Source organism: Chrysochloris asiatica, unplaced genomic scaffold (assembly GCF_000296735.1).
Source record: "Chrysochloris asiatica unplaced genomic scaffold, ChrAsi1.0 scaffold00036, whole genome shotgun sequence".
Classification (NCBI taxonomy): domain Eukaryota; kingdom Metazoa; phylum Chordata; class Mammalia; order Afrosoricida; family Chrysochloridae; genus Chrysochloris; species Chrysochloris asiatica.
The window spans coordinates 11,988,476-12,014,247 of record NW_006408554.1 but is presented as its reverse complement, the minus strand read 5'-3'; the positions used below and the strand labels follow the sequence as shown (position 1 = coordinate 12,014,247).

The 25,772-nt window shown below is 38.4% G+C and overlaps 1 protein-coding gene and 1 pseudogene across 1 annotated transcript in view; one reads left to right on the top strand and one right to left on the bottom strand.

Moving 5' to 3' along the window:
• Positions 1–14,884, bottom strand: part of PPP1R42 (protein phosphatase 1, regulatory subunit 42) — a 63,999-nt gene extending 49,115 nt beyond the window's left edge. Inside the window, exons 1-4 of the mRNA XM_006860075.1 lie at positions 14,756–14,884; positions 11,156–11,322; positions 9,887–10,025; positions 6,820–6,936 (exon numbers count right to left, since the gene is read on the bottom strand). Of these exons, the coding sequence (XP_006860137.1) occupies positions 6,820–6,936; positions 9,887–10,025; positions 11,156–11,322; positions 14,756–14,884 (552 nt within the window). The remainder of the gene's footprint in view (positions 1–6,819; positions 6,937–9,886; positions 10,026–11,155; positions 11,323–14,755) is intronic.
• Positions 730–2,877, top strand: LOC102817853 (annotated as a pseudogene).
• Positions 14,885–25,772: the final 10,888 nt, after the last annotated feature.

Here is a 25,772-nt window from a genome sequence, read left to right as displayed (position 1 = left end):
TCTGAGAGGTCAGTCTATGATCAAAACAATTACAATGTGAAAGAAGGTAAACACAGAAGAACAGAGATCCAGGTGGTGGGAAGGTCAGGTAGATTACAGGATAAAATAGACTGTCTTATATGGAGGGAAGAGTTAATGGAATCTAAGGTAACCATAATAGTGGGGTTTGGGTGGTGGGGTTTAGTTTGGGTGTTGGGAAGGGCAATACAAGAAGGGGGAGGAGGTGGAAGAACAAGATAGATAGGGGAACACTGAGACAGGTTTGCATGGCTTAAGTGGGACAGAGGTAGTGATGCATGCACAAACTTGGAACAACAGGGTTCTGTGAGACAGGGATCTAGGCATAGCTTGAAGAGGGGAAATAATACTAAAATGCTTGACTGTCTCATGAATATTGGTTTCTCTTGCCTATTATTGTAAAATAGATACTTGAGTGGGATAGAAAGAAATGTTGGGAAACATGATTACATACTTCTAAGCCTGTCTTCAGCCTATAACTGATTGAAATACCTAAAAGGGGTTCTAGAACTTGTCCAGTGAAATAGGCCTCTCACAAAGCCTTTGCAGAATATGGGACCTTAGGTGGCATCTGAAGTCCCATCCAGAACCTTATGAGGTGGGACTTTCCCACTAGCAAGGACAAGCTGACCAGCCTGGAACAGCTAGAGCAACAGATGATATATCTTCAAAGAAAGATCATCAGGAAAAACCCAAAACAAAAATGTCAGCATGACTGGCTATTACAAGTAGAAGCAAGCTGCTTGCCAGGAATCCATCAAAGCAAGCAATCAAATTCCTTCAGGACAAATTCCCCTCTAAGAGTGAAACTCAGAGGGAACACACAAACAGGCACGTAAGCTTGCTGGCGACCACACTGATCTACTGGTGAGTGGAAGAGGGGGAAAGGTAGCAATGAAGAAATGAGCTGAGTTCAACCACAGTCCATTGACTCCCATTGACTGGAGATGAGAGAGAGAAGAGGAAGGGCTAGTTGGTCCAAAGTGTGGTGAGACCTGATGATACTTGAGCCCATGGACAAGGACAAGAGGGCTAGAGCTGAGAGTGAAGCATCCAGCTGAAATGAAGTGAGGGAAGATGCACAAGCACACCCAAACATGCAGAAGTACCCATTTGACCTAGCCTTGATGACTTGATATCAGAACTCAACTAGAGGAAGATTACAAAAAAAAAAAAAAAAAAAAAAAATTTTTTTTTTCTTTTGATAAAGGAAACAAGGATAAATTCCTACAATTTGATGAACCTGACCTATACTCATGGAGGTAGTAACTCTAAATACCAACAGAGAAGGAAGGAGTATTCACATCAAGTATCAATGCTATCCTCTCTGTATACGGGGTGGTTAGGGACGGGCAACTTAGACATTGGCTACCTAAAATGCAGTGGTGATTAAAAGCATGAAGTGACTGGCTTACAAGGTTTCAAGAGGGAGTTTAATTTAAGTGTATGGGGGGAACCAAAGAGTCCCTACTGAATCGTTTTCATCTTGTCTAGATGGGTCTGGTGAAAGAGATGGGTATAAGATTCTTATGATTCAGTAGTGAATAATTTGTTATCATGACTAACTGTGACTGTCACAATTGTAAAGGTAGAAGTTTTGTAACAAAAACAGAGGAGTGGTTAATCTCACAGTCCAGAAACAGAGGACCCCAGGACCATGAAGGGAGAAGAGCATATGCAGAATGTGGGACCTTATCCAGAGAAGCAGCAACACCAGAGATAGAGGCAGAGATGGGGTCATGGAGAGGGGGAGCAGCTGAGGACTCTAGATTCATGGGAAGAGAGGGACTAAGAGCTGGTAGCCAGGAGGCAGACTTGCAGAATGTGCCCTTTGGAGGTGTAAATTATTTTATATGCCTGAGTGGTGTTTTTTTTTAAAGATAAAGTAAGTAAAGAGAAATACTGTTAAAAGATGGTACATGGAGGGGATTATAATCATTGTAATAAAACAAGGTGTATGATTTGTTTAATTTAAAACTGCTGATCTGCCCTGTAAACTTTCACTCAATCCACAATAAAAACCTTAAAAAAAAAAAAAAAAGAAAAGAAACAAGATGGAAGTAATACATAGAGTCACTGTCCCAAAAATAATTTGTTGATATTCAGTCATTTCAGGAGACAGCATATAATCAAGAACCAATAGTATTAAAGGAAAAACTCTAAGTTGTACTGATGGCATTGCTGAAAACTAGGCTCCAGAATTGACAGAACACCAATTAAGAAGTTTCAACAAAGGAAAACACCACTGGAAGCACTTACTTGTCTGTGCCAATACATCTGGAAGAGAGTTACATGAACAACTGACTAGAAGAGATCCATATTTGAGCCCATTCTGAAGAAAGGGTGATCCAACAGAATATGGAAATCACATGAAAGTAAAATTTTGCTACTGATTGTTCAAAAACATTTGCTGAGTCGTGAGTCAGTAAGCAGGAGGCTGTTCGGTTGCAGGAGCAGAGCAATTCTTAAATCAAAGGAACTTGTATCTACAAGCTCATCTGGAAGTGATTCTGATAGTGAAGTCGACAAAAAGTTATAGAGGAAAAAGCAAGTTGCTCCAGAAAAACCTGTGAAAAAGCAAAAAACTGGTGAAACTTCAAAAGCCTCTCTTGTCCTTTAAGCAGAGCAACAGAAGCAGAGATGATAATATGTTTCAGATCGGGAAAATGAGGTATGTCAGTGTTCGGGACTTGTGTTTGGGGCTTTAAGGCGAAAGTCCTAATTATTAGTGAATATTGGATGGATCAGGAAGGTGAAATGAAACCAAGAAGAAAAGGTATTTCTCTAAATCCCGAGCAGTGGAGTCAGCTTTTGAAGGCAAAGATTTCGGACACTGATGACGCAATAAGGAAACTGTAACATCAGAGCCATATCCGACCCTACTGCTCTAGTTACTTTAACCTGTCTGTTTACATTGGCTTTTGTTTTCTAACTGTTGTTTTCCATGCTATTGTATATTTGGATTGCAGAACAATTTGTAAGATGAATACTTTTTTTAATGTGCATTATTAAAAATGTTCTGAGTGAAGCTGAATTGTCAGCTTTATTAAGGAGACTTGCTTGTGCCCACTAACCTAGTGTAAAATAAAGTCAAGTAACAAAAAAACAACAACCAACCAAACATTTGCAACAGCAAGTCAACAGGGAGCTGCCAGAACTTCAGCCTGGATTCAGAAGAGGACATAGATAGAGGAATGTCAGTGCTAATGTCAGATGGGATTGTGACTGAAAACAGAGAATACCAGAAAGACGTTTACTTGTGTTTTATTGATTTATGCAAAGGTGTTTGACTGTGTGGAGAACAAACTATAACAAACTATGGATGAAGAATTCCAGAACACTTAATTGTGCTCATGCTGAACTTCTACATATAGCAAGAAGCAATAATTGGAACAGAACAATGGAATACACTATGTGGTTTAAAAATCAAGAAGGTGTGCACCAGGGTTATGTCTTTTCACCATACTTATTCATTCTGTATGTTGAAAAATTATCCAAGAAGCTGGACTATATGAAGAAGAATTTGGCATTAGGAATGGAGGAAGACTCATGAAAAATCTGTGATATATAGATGACACAACCGTGCTTACTGAAAGTGACAAGCACTTGAAGCAATTATAGATGAAAATCAAAGTATGAGTTATACATCAGTGCAAAGAAAACAAAAATCCTCACAAGTGTACCAATAAAAAACATCACAATAAACAGAAAAAAAAAAAAAAAAATAGAAGCTGTCAAAAAAGACTTCATTTTGCTTGGATCCACAATCAATATTCATGGAGCAGCAAGCCAAGAAATCAGAAGATGTATGCAGGGTAACTTGGATCCTGGCTACCCAAAATGGGGGAGGGGAGCTACAAAGGCAAGAAGTGACTGGCTTACAAGCTTTCAAGAGGGAAGCTAAATTCATAGGGCGTGGAGGAAGGTAGACTCGCCACTGAGTAGTATACAATCTGCCTAGGCGGGGCTGATGAAATGAAATCCGGATGGATCTCATAATACAATAGTGAATAATTGTTATCTGGACTGCTTGTGAGGGTTGGAATTGTAAAGGTAGACATCTTTTAGCAAGGAAGGGAGTGATTAACTTTTCAGCCTAAGAGTGGAGGTCCCTGAGACCATCAAGGGAGAAGAGTGGAGAGCGGGACCCTACCCAGAGAAGCAGTGATGCCTGAGATGGGGGGCGGGCAGGCTTGCAGTGTATACCCTTTGGTTGGCTGATGATGCATGGAGGGGATGGTAACCATAGCAATGAAATGATATACTATAGGATGAATGTAAGACTAATGTTCTCCCAAGTACACTATCACATAATTCACAATAAAATATTAAAAAAAAAAAAAAAAAAAGATGCATGCATCGAGCAAATCTTCAAAAAAACTTTTTTAAGTGTTGAAGAGCAAAGATGTTACTTTGAAGACTAATGTATGCCTGGCCATATGCACGTGAAAGTTGGACAATGACTAAGACCAGAAAAAGACTGATGTATTTGAATTACGATGTTGATGAAGAACACTGAAGGTACCATGGACTGCCAGGAGAAGAAACAAATCTATCTTGTAATAAGTACAGTCAGAAAATTCCTTAGAAGCGAGGATATAGCAATTTTGTCTCACCTACTTTGGACATGTTATCAGGAGAGACAGTTCCTAGAAAAGGTTATCAGACTTGGTAAAATAAAGGGTAAGAGAAAAAGAGGAAGGCCCTCAACAAGATGGACTGATGCAGTGGCTGCACCAGCGGGCTCAAGCATAATGATAATTGGGAGGATGGTGAAGGACTGGCGGTGTTTCATTCTGTTGTGCATAAGGTAGCTATGAGTCAGAGCCTACTTGATGGTACCTAATAATAACAACCAGTTATAATAATCAACAACTAGCCCAAAATTTCAAGACATGAGGGGCTCTTCAAAACGTTTGGGAGGAAATGAATGAAAAGATAATGGAATATGAAAGTTTTTTTACATAAACTTTTTGAAGTCCCCTGTATATTTATATATTCACCACTCATTATTGAGTATCTATTTGCCAAATATATTGCTTAGACATTGGACTCACAAAAATACTTAGAAAAAAATGTGACTGTTACACCTGGATCATTGATCTAAATTGATGCCAATTTGGTTTATGGGAAATCTTCACTGTTTTTTCCACAGGGAAGTTAAACTCATGTGCTCTGCTACCGTGTTCCCAGTTCCCAGGATTTTTCTACTTAGGACACTGACTTTTACTCCAGACTTTGTCATTTTGAAGAGGATCATATGTATAGTGTTTCTGATACAAGATTGTCTATGCTATCACAAAGTCATATTACTGTTACAAATGCTACAAAATCATTGGATAACTAACTATTCGGATAATGGTTACAAAATGTCCAATGGTGAAAATCTAGAACACTTTATACTTTTTTAAATATGAAGGGGTTTCACAAAGTTCAAGGAAAATTACATAATATCTAAAATCCATAATTTTTGAATTTTTTGAAGTCTCTTCGTGTGTTCGAATTCAGAACTGATCTTGTAAACTGCTTACATGCTTCATGTCGTAAGTTAAAACATTTATAAACTTGCATTTGCTTATTGTTTTATTTTATTTTTTTGTAAATATCCACCCTGACTGCTCTATCACACTTTGGATATTTTGAGGAATTCATTTGTACCAGAATATGTATATAGATAATCTATTATGAAATATAATTTAATATTTATTTTTATAATTATTTATTGTTTACAGCAGTCATAGGCTGAGCCACATACCTGGTCTGACTGGAAAGACAGCCACCGGTAACTTTTTTTTCAGATCAGTGGAAGGTTATCAGGAAGTAGTTTTGAAAACAAGAGCTGTGTTGATGGAGGAAAGGGACCCATTCTTCTTTTTCCCACCTGATGGAATGATATGGCAGACTATCCATTGCTAACCCAGAAACTACAAGCTCATGGCAATAGTTCATCTCACAGATGACTGTCTCCAGGAAGGCTTCCTTCTCTCCAGCTGAGCTAGTGCTACAACAGCCCTCAGGGAAACAGAATCCTGGTGTAGACTCACTACTTGTTGGCTATGTGCTTCTTAAGGCCAAGGACTCTATCTTTCCCTCCTCTGTTCTAAACCACATAGTGCAATGCCTGACAAATATGTAGTTATCCAATGCATACTTGTATGTATAAATAATTGAATGAATGTGGCATGATATAAGATAACATGACAAGAATATAAGTAGTGAAAAGTAAGTTCAAGATCCAAGGTACTTCCTCAAATAGTGGCTACTAAGAGTCCTGGTGTGGCACTGTAGGTTAAAGCACTGGACTGCAAGGTTGGTTTGAACTGCAAGGTCGGTGGTTCAAACTCACCAGCTGTTCCTTGGAAACCCTATACAGGATTGTTATGAGTCGGAACCAGCTCGATGGTACTTAACAACAACAACAATAGGAGAGTTCAGCACTAGTCACAGTTACTAGAAACTCATTCTTTGGGAGAACAGAGGTAAGAGTAAATCCATCTCTAGTGAAAATATTTGATACAAAATTAACACAGAGAGGTAAAAAGCACATACTCATATTTCCTTTCAGAGGAACTTTTTTCCGTTGATGAAGAGAGAGATGGAGGCATTGGGATAAGGAGGAGAAAGCCAGGCAAGAGGATGGAAATATTCAAATAAATCTCCTAAGAAATAGAGATGCCTAAGCTAGTCACAGAAGAAATCCTTAATAGTTTTTAAGGTGATACATTTTATGGGTAATTTAAAACATAAGTATATTTATGAAAATTTTAGTAAATATTTTAATTGAGTTTTTCTTTACCGTACCTTCACATGCAGAAGTTGGTTGTCAACTGCTATGAGCTGGTTAAGGTTCTCTAGCACTTCTAAGTCTCTTACTTCATCAATATTGTTATTGCTGATGTTTAATATAGAGAGGGATTTCTGTAGAAAAAAAACCCAAAATCAGCATATTAAGGTGTCTTTAAATATGATATATAAAACCAATAGCCAAACCTGCTGTCATCAAGTAGATTTAGACTCATGGTGACCCCATGTAAAGGAACCAGAAATCCCATGCTTACTTGTACAGCTAGATATTTATAAACTCAGGTTGTTCTCGTTAGACAAGAAAATTAAAAGGCATGGGAATTTTATTTACATGTCATTTTTTTCAAGAAGAAAGAAGAAAAGAATGGCAAAAGATATCCCAATAAAGTAAACAAATGATCATGGTTTTTAAAAATGCTTGTTAGGTTGCTTTTGTTAAGTGCTGAGGTGGTTTCAACTCATAGTGACCTGTTATAGGGTTTCCAAGGAGTAGCTGGTGGGCTTGAACTGCCAACATTATGGTACATAGTCCAGTGCTGATCTTTAGGCAAATGATAATTTTGTGTTAAATGTACTTAAGATTTGGACTTATATAAGAGAAAATAGTTTTTAATCTTTATTTTTCTAAACAGGAAATAGACCAAGAATTAAAGAATTGCTTGCTTTTATTTTTATCTCTACCTCTACATGATGCTTTCTTGATAATCTATAAATTCAGAAGCCACTTAAAATAAGAATTCATTAGATAACAAGTAGAAGTCGATGCTAGTTGTTAATGAGGACAAAGATACACAATACAACAGCACTAAACTAAAGCAGTCTTCAAATGTGAGGCCTAGGAGTCTCTACAAAGATGGGAGTCCATCCACTGAGGGGGCCACACACAGCCAATCTTCAGAGAAGATGCTTCCTAAAGCATTTTAAGATTTGAAAAACAACTAAAAAAAGAATGCCTTTGTACTTAGAATTTCTGAATCTATTCAAATCAATGCAGAAGTTGACCCAGCAAAACCTTTTCAGTGGTGTTTTATAATAAAACCAGTCATCTCCACTCCAGTGGGTCATTCTGCTCGGATCACTTGAGGTCCAGCTGAGATTGTGACAGGGCTTTATGGGGAGAGTAGAGGAAAGATAGAATGAAAACCAGGCCACTATTGCTTTTCCAGTTTAAATCACTCAATTGTTATGAATTTGGTTAAAAAAAAACTTTCCATTTCCTTTTGTTTCTATTCCCTCTAAAATAAAACAAATGAGATTTGTGAAAACACCAACCACATCTCATTTATGTCTTTAAAAAGGGAAACTAGTAATTCTGACTCATGTGTGCCAGAGTAGAACTGTGTCCCGTGGTGTTCTCAATGGTTGATTTTTTGGAAGTCAGAACTTTCTTCCACAGTGTTCTGACTGGACTTGAACTGTCAACCTTTTGGTTAGTAGCTGAGTTCTTTAACTGCTTGTATTACTAGGGCATTTATGCCTAACTGCCCCAGAACTGAAACCAGTCTATCTGTAGCGAATCAAATTCTCTAATATGGTCCCTTTAGTCAGTGCATAGTCTTGTAACTCCCACACAATGACTGGGTTATTATTAAGAGCCATTGAATCAGTTCTGACTCACAGTGACCCTGTATAGGGTTTCTGAGGAGTGGTTGGTTGATGGGTTTGAACTGCTGACCTTTGGTTAGCAGTCTAGTGCTTATCCTACAGCACCACACCAGGAATCTAATGATTGGGTGGAACTATGCAAATAAGGTACTTGTGGCCCATCAAAGGGATTGGATAGCATTGCTAATAAGGAAAATAAGGTTCATGGAACCCCTGGGGGTGGGGGGAGAACTATGCAAATAAAGTGTATGGAACGCTAACAAGGAGATTGGTCAGTTTTGCCACTCTTGTTGTTGTTGTTGTTAAGTGCTGTTGAGTTGGGTCCGACCCATAGCAACCCTGTACAGGGTTTCCGAGGGTGTAAATCTTTACGGGAGTAGAAAGCCTCATCTTTCTCCGGCGGAGCAGCTGGTAGTTTCGAACCGCTGACCTTAAGGTTCGCAGCCCGATTCGTAACCACTACGCTACCAGAGCTCCTCTAATAGGCTTAAAAAGAAAGCCAATTTGAGAACAAGGAAGGGACCTCACTACCGTCAAGAGAGAAGAGTAGGGTAGAGTGTGTCCTTTGGACTCAGGTACCTTGTACTGAAAATGTCCTAGATCCAGGGGACAGAGAGTAAAAGCCGTGATGTCAGAGACAGTGCAAGATGGTGAGAAGCAATGGCAGAGAAATAACAGCAGCAGAACCAAGACTGGGGTGAGTCAGTGTGGTGGGCTTGCCAGCCCATGTAATGAAGTATCTAAAGTGTGCACAGAGACCTGCAGAGTGAGAGAGCTAACAACCTTCAGTCAGGAAATTAGCTGGTGGAGTGGAGTGCTGATAGGCATTTATTGGCATAAAGAGCTTTGTAACACTTGCCTGAGACAGGCAGAGGCCCCAACCAAAGGCTTCTCCTGAGGAGGCTGAAGGAAGCCTGTCCTCACAGCACCTAAAGAAGCCTGCCATCAGGGATTCCAGAGGAGCCTGTTCTCTGGGCGCTGAGACAGCACTGAAGAAGGGAGACTGCATGCTTCCTGACCCTGATCCCAAGCTGTACTCTGTTACTTCTCTAACAAATCCCATAATCATTTGCATTATGTGTAAGTTTGTTGTGGCCATTGAAATAAATCATCAAACTCAGCAGAGAAGTAGAGAGTGCATGGGAGAGATGGCTGATATCAGAATTGATGAGAAGGCTGGAGGATGGAAGTACCATTGAGTCAGTCCTGACCCACAGCAACCCTGTACAGAGTTTCCAAGGAGCAACTGGTGAGCTTGAACAGCCAACCTTACAGTTCAAACTGGCTTTGTAGTCCAGTGCATTAACCTGCAGTGCCACATCAGGGCTCCAAGCTCTCAAACTAGCCAGATATATATGCAGGGTATTTATTGTGTCCAAATATACCTTCACCATGTTCCTGTTCCATTATAGCATGACCATCACTATACTCCTTGTCAAAATACTTAAACCATTCTTACTGACAGAGAATGAAGAGTTCTTGGATCAAACAGGAGCTTTTCTCCAAGGGGAAGTCTCTGACTCTCAACGTGAACCTCTCTTAGTTCTTCTAATCCTTCTAAACCTTCTATGACAGCAATGTAATTACCACCCAAATACCTGAAAAACAAAGACAAAATTCACAGCATTTTGCAGAATGTAAACATGATTTTAAAAACATAATAATAAAAGTCATTGAGTTATACTAAAATTACATAGGCAGAATGTTCTGTTTATATTGAATCCATGAATGGTTCATCTGAATGACTGTACATTTATTCTTACACTTCATTTAGTCTAAGAAATCAATTTTTGTCTTTGTTTTTAAGTGAGAGAGGTGACGTGGTCATTATTAAACTCTGTTATCAGTGTTTCGCAAATGTTAGGATGCACAAGAATCACTTGAGTTGTATTTTATGTTTTAGAATGCCAATTTCAGGACTTAACCTATAGGGATTCTCATCTGCAGGTCAGGGTTAGAATATAGTCATTTTTAATAATCATTGTCCACCCACTCTCGTTTTCCCATTGTGAGGCCTTTGAGCCACTTTTTAAGAAGCACTGATAGTTCATCCAATTTGGGGAAACTAGATCCACCAGTGTTCATTGTCTAATAATAATAACCATTAAATCAACAGCAACAAACTCACTGACATTGAGTTGGTTGCATCTTATAGCAATCCTAGGTGCGCCACCATAGGATAAGTACTCAACCTCAAAGTTGGTTTGAATCATAAGTTCAGCGATTCAAACTCATCAGCCGCTCCCCAGAAACACTATACAGGGTCACTATGAGTAGGAACCGACTTGACAGCACTTAACAACAACAACAACAAAGGACAAGGTTGTAAATCTTTGAGGAAGCAGACCCCCACTTCATCCTCACAAAAGGGAGATTTTCTGAGAGCAAGGGTAATACAGAACAAAAAAACCCAGACTTGTCTCACAAAATCCATGTGAGAATCAGACTATTTCATATTTAAATTATGTTTGGAACTTAATGAAGATAATGGGAATACCTGTGTGCATAAAATATAAGTATTATAATGATGATGACTATTTACTGCAAGATGGACAGTTGAAATCGTCCAGCTACTTCATGGGAACGATGTGGCTTTCTGCTTCCATAAAGACTGACAGTCTTGGAAACTCTGTAGAGGGTCACTGTGAGGTGGAATTGACTCTATGGCAGCAGATTTCCTGGTATAATTATGGTAAACATTTACATTACTAACAACAAAAGCACTTACAGTTTTTCCAGTTTCTTTAATGATCTGAGGTTCTCTATACATGAAATACAATTGTTTTGTAGGTACAGGTGAGTCAGATTTGTCGCACAGTTCAAATTACTGATTTGACTAATACGGTTATCATATAAATACAAAACACTAAGATTTTTGCAAAGAGAGAGATCTTCCTAAAAGAAAAACAAAAAATATATATATCACATTTTATTTCTCCTGAAAACTTTGAAGATTTTTTTAAGAAAGTTTTTCACTTTATCATTCTGTAAATATATAATAGAACTGCATTTCTCTGTTTTTGTTGGTGTTGGGAAGTGCTGTGGAGTCAGTTCCAACTCATAGCGACCCTGTATAGGTTTCCAAGGAGTGGCTGGTGAGCTTGAACTTCTGACCTTGCTGTTCAAACCGACCTTGCAGTCAGCGCAAAATTATAGAACAATTACAAAATCAGTTCGAGTCTCCAGTGTTCTGAGGTGGTGTTAGTAGTGGTTATGTGCTGTGACGTCGGTTCAGACTCATAGCAACCCTACATAGAGTTTCCATTTACAGGGGCAGGAAGCCTCATCTTTTCTCCCGCAGAACAGCTGGTAGTTTTGAATTACTGACCTTGGAGTTAGCAGCTGGACTTGTAACCCCCTATGCTATATAATTCACTGTGGGTTAATGTGCTGGACTGCAAAGTCGGTTTGAACCACAAGGTTGGTGGTTCAAGCTCACCAGCAGCTCCTCGGAAACCCTATACAGCTCCACAGTGCTTAACAACAACAAGAAGTTATATAAATAAAATTGTACTTGTTTAAATGATTTTCCCAGTGCAAAGTATTTTAGTTGGAAGCAATTAGGATCTTCTGGAAGTTGTAGCATTTAACAAATGATTGCTCCAGTGTTATAAATCAAACTTTACCTTTCTGTAGAATTGGAAATAAACTGTCTTGGTTTATAATGCTGAAAAATTGGAAGTCATCTAAATGTTCAAGAATAGCTGACTAACAAAGAACCTATGATATTGCTATAGAAGGGAATATCATGTAATCATTAGTTTCTTTAGTAATATCAATATGATATGTAGATTCCATAATATATAGTTACATGGAAATAGTAGCCCTGGTAATGTAGTGAATTATGAATCAGGTTGCTAACTACAAGGTTTGCAGTAAGAATCTACCAACTGCTCCATGGGAGAAAGATGAGGTTTTCTGTTCAGATTTACAGCCTCTGAAACCCTATGTGAGCATATGATTGCTATGAGTTGGAAGTGATTACACAGCACACAACCACCACCAAAGTTATGTGCATAAATGCCTAGAAAAAAAGAGTCGAAAGATACCACTTAAAAGTTAATAGTGGTTCTCTCTATGTGGGAGGATTACAGGTCAATTTGTTTTATACAAATGAATACCACTTGCTTTTCAATCAAAGGCATTTTGTAAAAGTTGCCATTTTTGGTGTGCTGATAGAGTACGCCTAAGTAAGGAAGAAAGAAGTAGAGTGTAATTCTGTTTAAAAATATCTCAGCCTTCACTGAAGTAAGAAAATACAGCCACATCTTGAGAATTTTCAGTTTACAAGTCTTTCATGTGAATTACTATAAGCAGTTTGCTTTTTTCCTATGAAGGACCATTCACTTGAAGAGGCGATTGGTTAGTGTGAGTCCTTAAAGGGGATCTTGGGACATCAGAAAGCCCTATGATATGATGAGATGAAGAGCTCTGAATAACAAAAAGACAAATACTGGGGTTTGGGCAATTGGATTTTCAGGGAGAAGGATCACCAGGAAATAGAAGAGGAGCAAAGAATGGGAGTTGGACTGGACTCTGCAAAACAAGCATTGTGTAATTGACAATTTTGCGGGGTGCTTTGTTGTTTCATTTATTAATTCCCTCATTCAACAAATACCTATAATCTCATTGTATGAGTTAGGCACCAAATTGGATGGGGGATTTAGAATGATATGAATTTACAGTAATCCCTGTTTCCAAGAAAGCTTCTCTCATCTATAGATTTTAGCATTTTAATGTAAACATTGAATGCTAGTACAAAGGATTGACTTTAGAGTTTGAAATCTGAAGGCTTTTGCCTGTGAACAACTCCAGCAAAGCTTAGTTCCATCTTCTGCCTAGTTTTAAGTGTTCAGATGCCAATTTTTCTTGAGTACCTCATGCACCTCTGGCAGCCAAACTGCCAATGCATATTTAAACACGGGTTGTGGGCCATTTCCCCCAGCTGGCTCTCACAGAAACGTTCCAGGGCATTCCCCTTAATGACTGCCTTAAAGGTCACCTGGTTGTGATGTCATACCCTGAGAGCCTCAAAGCTTTCTGGTCTGTAGTAGTTCCCTCCCTGCTTCCCCAGGCTGGCATACACAGGGGTTACTCTGTTGCTGTCAGTTGGCGTTGTGGGAGATTATTTTATTCTCTGTGCCCTTTAAAAGGTCACCTTGGGAAAGGAGAATTTTGGAAAACTCAACACGACTTCATATTGATGATTTTCCTAATCTGGGTGATCTGTGTTTGTCTTGTTTTGTTTTTACTTCTGTTTAAGATTTAATTAAGTGGAGTCCTGGTGTGCCCCTGTGGGCTAATGCCTCAGACTGCAAAGTTATTTGAACTGCAAGGTCAGGGGTTCTAGCTCACCAGCTGCTCCTTGGAAACCCTATACAGGATCACTATGGGTCAGAATCGACTCGATGGCACTTAACAACAACAACAGCATAATATCCTAGTGTGGCGCTGTGGATTAATGCGTCAGACTGCAATGCCATTTGAACTGCAAGATAGGTGGTTCAAGCTCACCAGCTGCTCCTTGGAAACCCTATACAGGGTTGCTATGGGTTGGAACTGACTCAATGGCACTTAACAACAACATAATATTTATAGATGTGAAGATGGAGTCTCTTTTCCACCGGAACTGGTTATGTTGTTGTTTAAGTGCCTTCAAGTGGGCTCTAATCCTAGATAGACTTTCCAAGGAGTGGCTGCTGATGAGCAGTCCAGTGCTTATCCTACAGCACCACCCCAGGATTCCAGAATAGGTTATAGCAGTCTTATAAAATTGTTCCAAACTAAAGCCAAGAATTAGCTTAGCATTGAGAAAATGCAGTTTCAGAGTATATCAAAATAAACATAATCTTCTTAGATGTAGCTAATCTAGTATAACATGCATTTACATAAATAGTTCAAGTATGAGTAAAAACTACATCACTGTTAAACTTTTGAAATATGATATTCACATAGACTAACATTTTGATATGTAAAAAACAAAAAAAAACATATTCCAAGGATTCAGAATCATGCACATTTAGTTAACTTTGAAATTATTTCCCCAAGTATGATTTCAAAATTAGTATTTTAGGGAAGTGATAATGTATATATGATTTAACATATAGATATTTAAAAGTCATGATAGTATATTTTCTAAAGACTAACCTTCATCACTGTTTAATATCCATGTAGAAAATTAAAATGAAAATACAGTACAAAAACTTATTAGTTAAAATGGAGTTATAAATATAATAAAAATATAGTTAGTAAGGTATGCCCTCATACCAATTTATAAACTTTATATTGTTGCTTATATAAAAGTGGGAAATAAATTTAGAGCTCTTACAATTGTATCTATATTCCTATCTGAAAAATTTATATGAGTTATTTTCCTGAGGTACTGTGAAATGGTTTCTTCTTTTCGGGGCTTCCAATTGCTGTTTTTTGCAATTAGATCCATGGTCAGTCGAACCATGATTCTTCTATAAGTCAAACCTGCAGCAATGCGTCTGTTCTGATACAGTGTCAAGAAGCAGGTTTTGGTATGGCTCGTCCCCAACTTTCTAGAAATTAAAGGAAGAAAAGAACAATTATAATATCACATAGCAGGTTCAAGAAAAAAAAAATTATTTTGGGTTTAAAATTTTCTTATATAAAACTATTTTCTAAGTTTCTAGGCTTTTAAAAGGGACATATGGAATTTTTTAAAGTTTATAGACTTAATGTTCTCTATAAAAAGATTTTAAAACAAGAAAAGTAATTAATAAAATTCATTCATCTTTTTTTTTTTACTTGTGAAAATTCACGCACTTTTACTTTTAAATGTTTTCCTCTCCTTGAGTAGTATGGAAGTGTTATCGTAGAACATCTTTTTTAAAAGAATTTATTCTTTTATTTATTCTGTTGTTGTTGTTAAATGCCATTTAGTCGATTCTGACCCATAGCGACCCTGTATAGGGTTTCCAAGGAGCAGCTGGTGAGCTTGAACCACCACCTTACAGTTCAAATGACTCAGCAGTCTGATGCATTAACCCACAGCGCCACACCAAGACTCCCTCTAGGAATGTTGTCCACTGTTATCATTGCACAGGCAAAGAAATACAGATCCAGAGTTTTGTCTTAAACCATTTAAGCTAGTGGCAGTTGAGAATGGAACTAGGCTTCCTGTCTCCTCTTTCATAATACGTATGGTGAACCTATTTCTTAAACCCGAGTCAGAGCATGCAATCTCCAGCATCATTTCTATCACCAATGTTATATTTTCCAACTGCCTTCCTCTTTGTTTATTTATTTTATTTATTTACTGACCTTTCCTCTTTGTTGCCTATCTTTACATTTTAGTTACCAGTAATTACTCAAGCGTGGCAACAGCAGTGAGGTTGGTTGGCCCTGGATCCTGATCCGGCTGTGTTTCATTCTGCTGTGCATAAGGTCGCTATGAGTCAGTGGCACCGACTCAATGGCACCTAACAACAACAATACCAATTATCAATATGTCTTGATTGCATGTTTGATCAATTTCAGACTGAAGAAGTTGAAGAATTCTTCAATTTCATTAACACTGGCTTTAGTGGTTGATGCATAAATTTGAATAATAATGGGGTTACTGGTCTTCCTTGTATGGATATTATCCTGTCTGACACAGCATTGTATTTCAACATAGATCTTGAAATGTTTTGGGTTGTTTTGTTGTTGTTTTTTTGATGATGAATGCAGCATCTTGAATCTGTCATTTCAGAAGTAGAAGACCATTATGATTGTTAATTCAAAAGAGCTAATAACATTTCAGCTCACTAATGTCTAGGGTAGCATCAAAAAGAACATAAAAGGCACTTATACACATGGTCCTCACCTCACAGAAATCAAATTGACTGCAAATGTAGAAAGAGATGGTGGAAAACTCAATATCATCAGCCAAAGCATGACTATGGGCTAACTGTGGAACAGACTATCAATTACTTATATGAAGCTGAAAACAATTAAAGCAAGTTCACAAAAGCCAAACCATGACCTTGAATATTGTTGTTGTTAAATGCTGTCAAGTCGCTTCTGACTCACAGCAACCCTGTATAGGGTTTCTGAGGAGTGGCTGGTGGACTTGAAATGCCGATCTTGCAGTTCAAACCAAACTTTCTGTTCAGTGCTTATCCTGAATATATCCCACCTAAATTTAGAGATTATCTCAAGAACAGCTTTGATGCATTAGACACTGATGACCAAAGACTAGAAGATTTGTTGGGTGACATCAAGAAGATCATACAAGAAGAAGAAAGCAAAAGGTTATTTTAAAAGGCAAGAAAGAGAGAAAAGACAAAAATCAATGCCAGATTTGATGAAGGTGACCTATATCAATGGATGCAGCTCAAAAGAGGAAACAAATCTTTACAGCGAGGATGATTCCCACCCCCTACATACACAGGGTAGACAGGAATGGGCAAATTGGACATTGGCCACCCAAAATGGGGGACAGGGCTACAAAGACAAGAAGTGACTGGCTTACAAGCTTTCAAAAGGGAGCCTAGGGCGTGGAGGAAGGTAGAATCTCCACTGAGTAGTATCCAGTCTGTTTGGGTGGGACTGATGAAAGGAGATGGGGATATGTCTCTTGTGGTACAATAGTGAATAATTACTATCAGGACTGACTGTGAGGGTTGGAAATGTAAAGGTAGACATTTTGTAGCAAAAGGAGGGAGGTAGTTGACTTTGCAGTCTAGGAACAGAGGTCCCTGGGACCATCAAGGGAGAAAAGCGGAGTGTGGGACCCTACCCAGAGAAGCAGTGATGCCAGAGATGGAGGCAGAGATGATGATGTGGAGAGATGGAGCAGTTGGGAACTCGAGACCCAGAGAGGGAGAAGGGCTGTGTGCTGACGACCAGAGGGCAGGCTTGCAAGGTATATCCTTTGGTTGGTTGATGATGCATGGAGAGGATTGTAACTAGGGCAATGTAACGATATATGATAGATGAATGTAAAGTTAATGTTCTCCCATGTAAACTATCACATAATTCACAATAAAACAGTTTAAAAAAAAAAAAAATGGATGCCAGAAGAGATTCTGAAACTAACTTTCCAGCATCGAGATGCCAAAGCAAATAGGAAGTCAAAAAGTGGAACAGAAATTTTCAAAGGATAGCTTGAGAAGACAATGTTAAGTATTATAATGAAATGTGCAAAGACCTGGAATTAGAAAACAAGAAGGGAAGAACACACTCAGCATTTCTCAAGCTGAAAAACTGAAGGAATAATTCAAGCCTTGACTTGCAATACTGAAAGATTCAATGGGCAAAGTACTGAATAACATAGAAAGGATTAAAAGAAGATGGAAGGAATACACAGAGTCATTTACCAAAAAGAAATGGTCAATGTTCAGCCTTTTCAAGAGGTAGCATATGATCAAGAACCAATGGTACTGAAGGAAGAAGTCCAAGGTACACTGAAGGTATTGTCAAAAAACAAGGCCCCAGGAATTGATGGAATACAAGTTGAAATCTTTCAATGAATTGATGCAGCACTGGATGTGCTCATTCATCTATGCCAATCAGCTAATTGGCCAACTGATTGGAAGATATACATATTTGTATGAATTCCAAAGAGAAGTGACCCAAGAGAACGCAGAAATGATCGAATAATATCATTAATATCATGTGTAAGTAAAATTTTGTTGAATATAATTCAAAAACAGCTGCCACAGGACACTGACAGGGAACTTTCAGAAACTCAAGCTGGATTCAGAAGAGGACGTGGAACTAGGAATATCATTACTGACATCAGATGGATCTTGACTGAAAGCTGAGAACACCAGGAAGATGTTTACTTGTGCTTTATTGACCATGAAAAGGCCTTTGACAAGCTATGGCTAACACTGAGAAGATCAGTGTCTGGAGACAGACATTATGCTTGGTGAAGTGGAGGGTCAATGAAAAAGAGGAAGACTGGCCACCAAAGAAATGGATTGGCACAGATGGCTGCAACAATGGGCTCAACTGTAACAATTTTGAGGATGGCGTAGGACCAGGAAGTGTTTCGTTCTGATGTGCACAGGCTCGCTATGAGTCAGAGTTGACTTGACTATACATAATAACAACATGCTTTAAAACAAAAAGTGTGAGTGTCCGGGTTGTATCCCTTTCACCATACTTATTTAGTCTATGTATTGAACAAATACTCTGATAAGCAGGCCACAGCATCAGGACTAGAGGAAGATTTATTAACATCCTGTGATATGCAGATGACACAACCTTGTTTGCTGAAAGCAAAGAGGACTTGAAGCACTTACTAATGAAGATCAAAGAATACAACCTTCAGTGTGGATTATTACTGCAACATAAACAGAAGTCTTCAAAGATGGATAAATAAACAATATCATGATAAGCAGAGAAAAGACTAAAGTTGTAAGGATTCCATTTTATTTGGACCCATAATCAATACCTATGAAAGCAGTCATCAAGAAATCAAACAACATGTTGCCTAGTGCAAAAGACCTCTTTAAAAGTGTTAGAAAGTATAGATTCATCATGAGCACAATTAGGTGTTCTGGAATACCTGTTCTTTGTAACATTATCCAGTTTGTTATGATCCATACAGTTGAATGCCTTTGCACAGTCAATAAAGCACAAGTAAACATAAAAAAAAAAAAAAATGTGTTAGAAAGTACAGATGTCACTTTGGAGACTAAGGTGCATATGACCCAATCCTTGGTATTTTCAATCACCTCATATGCACGTGAAAGCTGGACAATGAATAAAGAAGATCAGAGAAGAATTGTTACATTTTAATTATGGAATTGGTGAAAAATATTGAAAATACTATGAACTGCCAGAAGAACAAACAAACAGTCTCAGAAGAAGTACAGCCAGAATGCCCCTTACAAACAAGGTTGGAGATACTTGGTCTCACATACTTCGGACATTTTGTCAGGAGAGACCAGTCCCTGGAGAAAAACATCAAGCTTGGTAAATAGTCAGCAAAAAAGTGGAAGACCTCCAATGCAATGCACTGACACAGTAGTCTGCAATAATACTGAAGGAAGAAGTCCAGGGTGGAGAAGAAGTCCAGAAACTGAGGGCACTGGCAAAGAAGAAGGCTCTGGGAATTGATGGAATATAAATTGAAATCTTTTAACAAACTGATGCAGCACTGGTGGTACTCATGCCAAGACATTTGGAAGACAGATAGCTACCTGATCAACTGATTGGAAGAGATCCATATTTGCACCCATTTCCAAGAGAGGTGACCTAACGGAGTGTGGAAATCATTGGAAAATATCACTAATATCACATGCAAGTAAAATTTTGCTGAAGATAATTTAAAATCAGCTGCAATAGTACATTGACAGAGAACTGCTGGAGGTTCAAGCTGTATTCAGGTGAGGATGTGGGACAAGGGTTATCGTTGCTGATGTCATATGGATCTTGGCTGAGAGCAGAGAATACCAGAAAGATGATTACCTGTGCTTTACTGACTATGCAAAGGCTTTTGACTGTGTAGATCATGACAAGCTATGAACAACTTTGCTATTCCGGAACACTTAATTGTGCTCATGAGGAACATGTACATAGGCCAAGAGGCACTTTTTTGACCAGAACAAGGGAACGTTGAATGGTTTTAAATTAGGAAAGATGTGCATCAGGTTGTATTCTTTCACCATATTTATTCAATCTGTGATGGCACTTAATAACAATGCTTAGCATTGTTGGATTATATGAAGAAGAATGTGGCATTAGGATTAGAGGAATACTTTTTTTTTTTTGAAGCTGTGGATGGCTTTATTGAAAAACTGAAAGAAACCAAGTAATACGAAGGGACTTCAGAAAGTTTGTGGGAAAATTCCATTATTTTTTAGTTCCATTTTTTAAAAGCACCTCATATATGTTCACGGCATAAGCATTCACACAGTATAAATGAAAAGAAACAAAAATGCATATAGAAATGACTCCACAGATTCCTGAGAGTGATGAGTATTATTACTTTTTCTCTTTCTTCAAATCAACTAGAGGAATACTTATTAACAACCTGCAATATGCAGATGATATTGAAGCACACCACTGTCTAGGAAGACAAGTCAATACATTTATCATTTAAATTTATATCACCAACCACTAAAGCCAGTGATGATGAAGCTGAAGAATTCTACCAACTCCTTCAGTCTGAAACAGATCAAACAAGCAATCAAGATGTATTGAAAATTACTGGCAATTGGAATGCAAAGGTTAAAAAAAAGGAAGGATCTGTTGTTGGAAAATATGGGCTCAGTGAAAGAAATGATGCTGGAAATAGCATGATAGAATTTTTGCAACACCAATGACTTATTCATTGCAAACACCTTTTTAAAACAACATAAAAGACGACTATACAACATGGATTTCACCAGATGAGTTACACAGAATTCAAACTGACTACATCTGTGGGAAGACATGATAGAAAAGTTCAATAGTATCAGGCCAGGGGCAGACTGTAGACCAGACCATCAAACGCTCATACGCAAGTTCAGGCTAAAGCTGAGAAAAATTAAAACAAGTCCACAAGAGCCAAAATATGATCTTACATATATTCCACCTGAATTTAGAGATCACACCAAGAACAGGTTTGAATCATTAGACATTAATGACTGAAGACCAGAAGAGTTGTGGGATGACATCATGAATATCATACAGGAAGAAAGCAAAAAGTCATTAAGAAGACACAAATAGAAGGAAAAACCCAAAATGGATGTCTGAAGAGATTCTGAAACTTTCTCTCCAGCATAGAGATGCTAAAGCAAATGGAAGCAATGTGGAAGTAAAGAGCTGAACCCAAAATTTCAAAAGGCAGCTCAAGAAGACAAAGTCAAATATAATGAAATGTACAAAGACGTGGAGTAAGAAAACCAGAGAGGAAAACACACTCAGAATTTCTTCTGCTGAAAGAATTTTTTTTTTTTTAATCAAGCTTTGACTTCAAATATTGAAGGATCCTTTGGGCAAAATATTGAATGATGCAGAAAGCATCAAAAGAAGATGGGAGTAATACACTGAGTCACTGAACCAAAATGAAATGGTCGATGTTCAATCATTTCAAGAGATAGCATATGATCAAGAGTCAGTGATACTTAAGGAATAAATCCAATGTGCACTGAAGACATTGGCAAAGAACAAGGCTCCAGGAACTGATGGGATACAAATAGAAATCTTTCAACAAAATGATACATCACTGGAGGCACTCACTCATCTATGGCAAGAAATTTGGAAGACAGCTACCTGGTTAAATGGAAGAGATTCTTATTTGTGCCAATCTCAAAGAGAGGTGACCCAATGGAATGCAGAAATCATCAGACAATTTCATTAATATCACATGCAAGTAAAATTTTGCTAAAGATAATTCAAAACTGACTGCAACAGTACACTGACAAGGAACTGCCAGAGGTGCAAGTTGGATTCAGATGAGAACGTGGAATGAGGGATCATTGCTGAGGTCAGATGGATCTTGGCTGAAAGTAGAGAGTACCAGAAAGATGTTTACCTGTGTTTTATTGACTATAAAAAGGCTTTCGACTATATGGATCATGGCAAGTTATGGACAACATTGTGGAGAATGAGTATTCCAGAACATTTAATTGTGCTCATGAGGAACCTGTTACATATACCAAGAGGTCGTTGTTTGAACAGAAAAGGGAAACAATGAATAGTTTTAAATTAGAAAAGTGTGTGCTAGGGTTGTATATTTTCACCATACTTATTCAATCTATATGCTGAGCAAATAATCTGAGAAGCTGGGTTATATGAAGGAGAATGTGACATCAGGATTAGAGGAAGACTCATTAATAACTTGCAATATGCAGTTGATACAACCTTGCTTGTTAAAAGCCAAGTGGACTCATTGATGAAGCTCAAAGACCACAGCCTTTGTTATAGGTTGCACCTCAATGTAAAGACAACAAAAATCCACACCACTGGACCAATAAATAGCATGATAAATGGAGAAAAAACTTCATTTTGCTTGGAACTATCATCATTCATGGAAGCTTTCTGACAAGTGCAGTCGAGTTGGTTCTGATTTATAGGGAGTCTGCAAAGAAAAGGTTTCTGAGGAGCAACTGGTGGGTTTGAACTGCTGATCCTGCTGTTCAAACTCAAACTGACCTTGCTTACCAGTGCTTATCCTACCACATCACACCAAGACTCTTTCATGGAAGCAGCAGTCACGAAATCAAACAACACATTATATTAGGCAAATCTGCTGCACTGACCTCTTTAAAGTATTCTAGAGCATGATGTCAGTTTGAGCATGAAGGTGTGCCTGACCCAAGCCATGGTATTTTTAATAGCTTCATATGCATGGGAAACTTGGGCAGTGAATAAGGAAACCCATAGAAGAATTGATGCAATTGAATAATGGTGCTGGATAAGAATATTAAAAGTACCATGGTCTGCCGAAAAATACAAACAAATCTTTGTTTAGAAGTATAGCCAGGCTGCTCCTTAGAAGCCAGGATAACCAGCCTTTGTTTCTCATACTTCAGACATGTCATTAGAAGCGAGTAGCCCCTGGAGAAGGATATTATGCTTGGTAAAGTGGAGGGTCAGAGAAAAAGTGGAAGACCCCCAGCAAGATGGACTGGCAGAATGGCAGCAGGAATGGGCTCAAGTGTAGCAATGACTGTGAGGTTGGTGCAGGACCAGGCAGTGTTTCATTTTGTTGTACATAAAGGTCACTATGATTCGTATCAACTTGATGGCACCTAAGAACAACAAAATAGCCTACAGAGGCTTTAACCTCAAGTACCCTGAGACCAGAAGATCTATATGTTGCCCACCTACCACTACCAACGATTCTGATGAGAGCCACAATAGATGGAACAGCATAGAGCAGGAGAAAAACACAGAACAGAAATTTCATCTTTGAAAAAGTCCAGATTTACTGGGCCAATTGTTACTGGACTTCTTCAAAGACTACTGCCTGAGATACTCTTTAAACCTTGAACTGAAATTGTTCTGAAGTCATCTTTTAGTGACTGTTATTAGTAGGTGCCATTGCAGTTGTATGTACAACAAAACAAAACACTGCCTGGTCCTACACCATTCTCACAATTGTTACATTTGAGTCCATTCTTACTGCCACTGTGTTAATCGATCTCATTGTGGATCTTCCTCTTTTTCATTGAACACCTACTTTACCAAGAATGATGTCTTTTTCCAGGAACTGATCCTTCTTGATAACGTACAAAAATAAGATGAAGTTTCTCCATCCTTACTTTAAGGAGCTTTCCAGCTGTACCTCTTCTAAGACAGATTTGTTCATTCTTCTAGCAGTCCTTGATATTTTCAATATTCTCCAACACCATAATTAAAATGTATCGATTCTTCTCTCATTCTCCGTATTCACTGTCCAACTTTCACATGGGCATGGGATTATTGAAAATACCATGGTTTGGTTCAGGTGCACCTTTGTCCTCAAAGTAACACCTTTGCTCTTTAACACTTTAAAGAGATCTTTTGCAGAAGATTTGCCCAATGCAATATGTTGTTTGATTTCTTGACTGCTGTCTTCATGGGTGTTAATTGCAGATACAAGTAAAGTGAAATCCTTGACAGCTTCAATCTCCTCCATTTTTCATGATGCTATTTATTGTTCCAAGGAGCTCTGGTAGCGTAGTGGTTACGAATCGGGCTGTAAACCGCAAGGTCAGCAGTTCGAAACTACCAGCTGCTCCGCGGGAGAAAGATGAGGCTTTCTACTCCCGTAAAGATTTACACCCTCGGAAACCCTGTACAGGGTCGCTATGAGTCGGTTCCGACTCCACGGCACATAACAACAACAACAACATTTATTGTTCCAGTTGTGACAATTTTTATCTTTTGATCATTTTTATCATTGAGTTTTAATCCATGTTGTTGTTAAGTGCTGTCGAGCCGGTTCCGACCCATAGAGACCCTGATTTCCGAGGCTGTAAATCTTTATGGGAGCAGATAGCCTCATCATTCTCCAGCAGAACCTCTGGTAGTTTCGAACTGCTGACCTTGTGGTTTGCAGCCCGATTTGTAACCACTACGCTACCAGAGCTCCTTTACCGAAGGATATATGTTCTTTAATCATCATCAGTGAGTGCTTCAAGTCCTCTTTGCTTTCAGCAAACATACTTGTGTTACCTGCATATTGTAAGTTGTGAATGACCCTTGCTCCAACCTGATGCTGTGTTCTTCATATAATACAGTTTGATTATTTGCTCAGCATGCAGAGTGAATAAAATACTGTGAAAGCTACAGTCCTAACATACACCTTTCCAGATTTTAAAACATTCAGTATGGTCTTGTTCGGTTTGAATAACTGCCTCTTTGTCTATGTACAGGTTTTGCATGAGCACAATTGAAAGTTTCAGAAGTCCCATTCTTTGCAATGTTATGTGATGATCCACACAAATAATTTTGCATAGTCAATAAAACACAAGTAAACATCTTTCTGGTATTCTATGCTTTCTGGTATTCATTGGTTCCTTTCCCCTTCTTCCATTTACTTGTAGACCAACATGGTTGCCAGCAAGCTTACATGCCTGCTCATATGTTCCCTTTGAGTTTCAGTCTTAGAGGGGGATTTGTCCTCAAGGGACTTGATTGCTTGCCTTGATGGCTCCCCAGGGAACAACCTGCATGTTCTTGTAGTAGCCAATTAGACTACTATTTTTTATTTGGATTTTTCCTGCTGGTCTTTCTTTCATGCATCTTCTGTTCCTCTAGCTGTTCCAGGCTGCTCGGCTTCTCTTTTCAAATGGGTAAGTCCCATTTCAGAAGGTTCTGAATGGGGCTCAGTGACATCGCATAATATTTTATCTTCTCGAGTTTCTACTCAGCTCTTTTACTAAAACATTTCTTTCATTTGTTTTATAAAAGCTATTCTGCATTCAAGAGCAAGTTTCAGAGTCTCTTATGATATCCACTTTGGTCTTTTCTTTCTTTTCTGTCTTTTAGTGACCTTTTGGTTTCTTCACATATGATATCCTTGATGGCATCCCACAACTAGTCTGACCTTTGGTCATTAGTCCCTAAATTCAGGTAGGATATACTCAAGATCAGTACACTTTTAAAAAACTTCTTCAACTTCAGCCTGAACTTGCATATAAGCAACTGTTTCATAGTCTGCCTCTGGCCTTGTTTTGGCTGGTGACATTGAGGTTCTAAGATCATCATCTCTTCCCACAGATGTAGTCAATTTGATGTCTGTGTATTCCATCTGGTGAAGTCCATGTGTACGGTTCCCATTTAAGTTTCTGAAAAAAGGTATTTGCAATGAAAAAGTAATTGGTTTTTGCAAAAGTCTATCCTGTGATCTCCAAAGTAATTTTTATCACCAAGGCCATATTTTCCAGGTTCTAATCCCTCCTCTTGTTTCC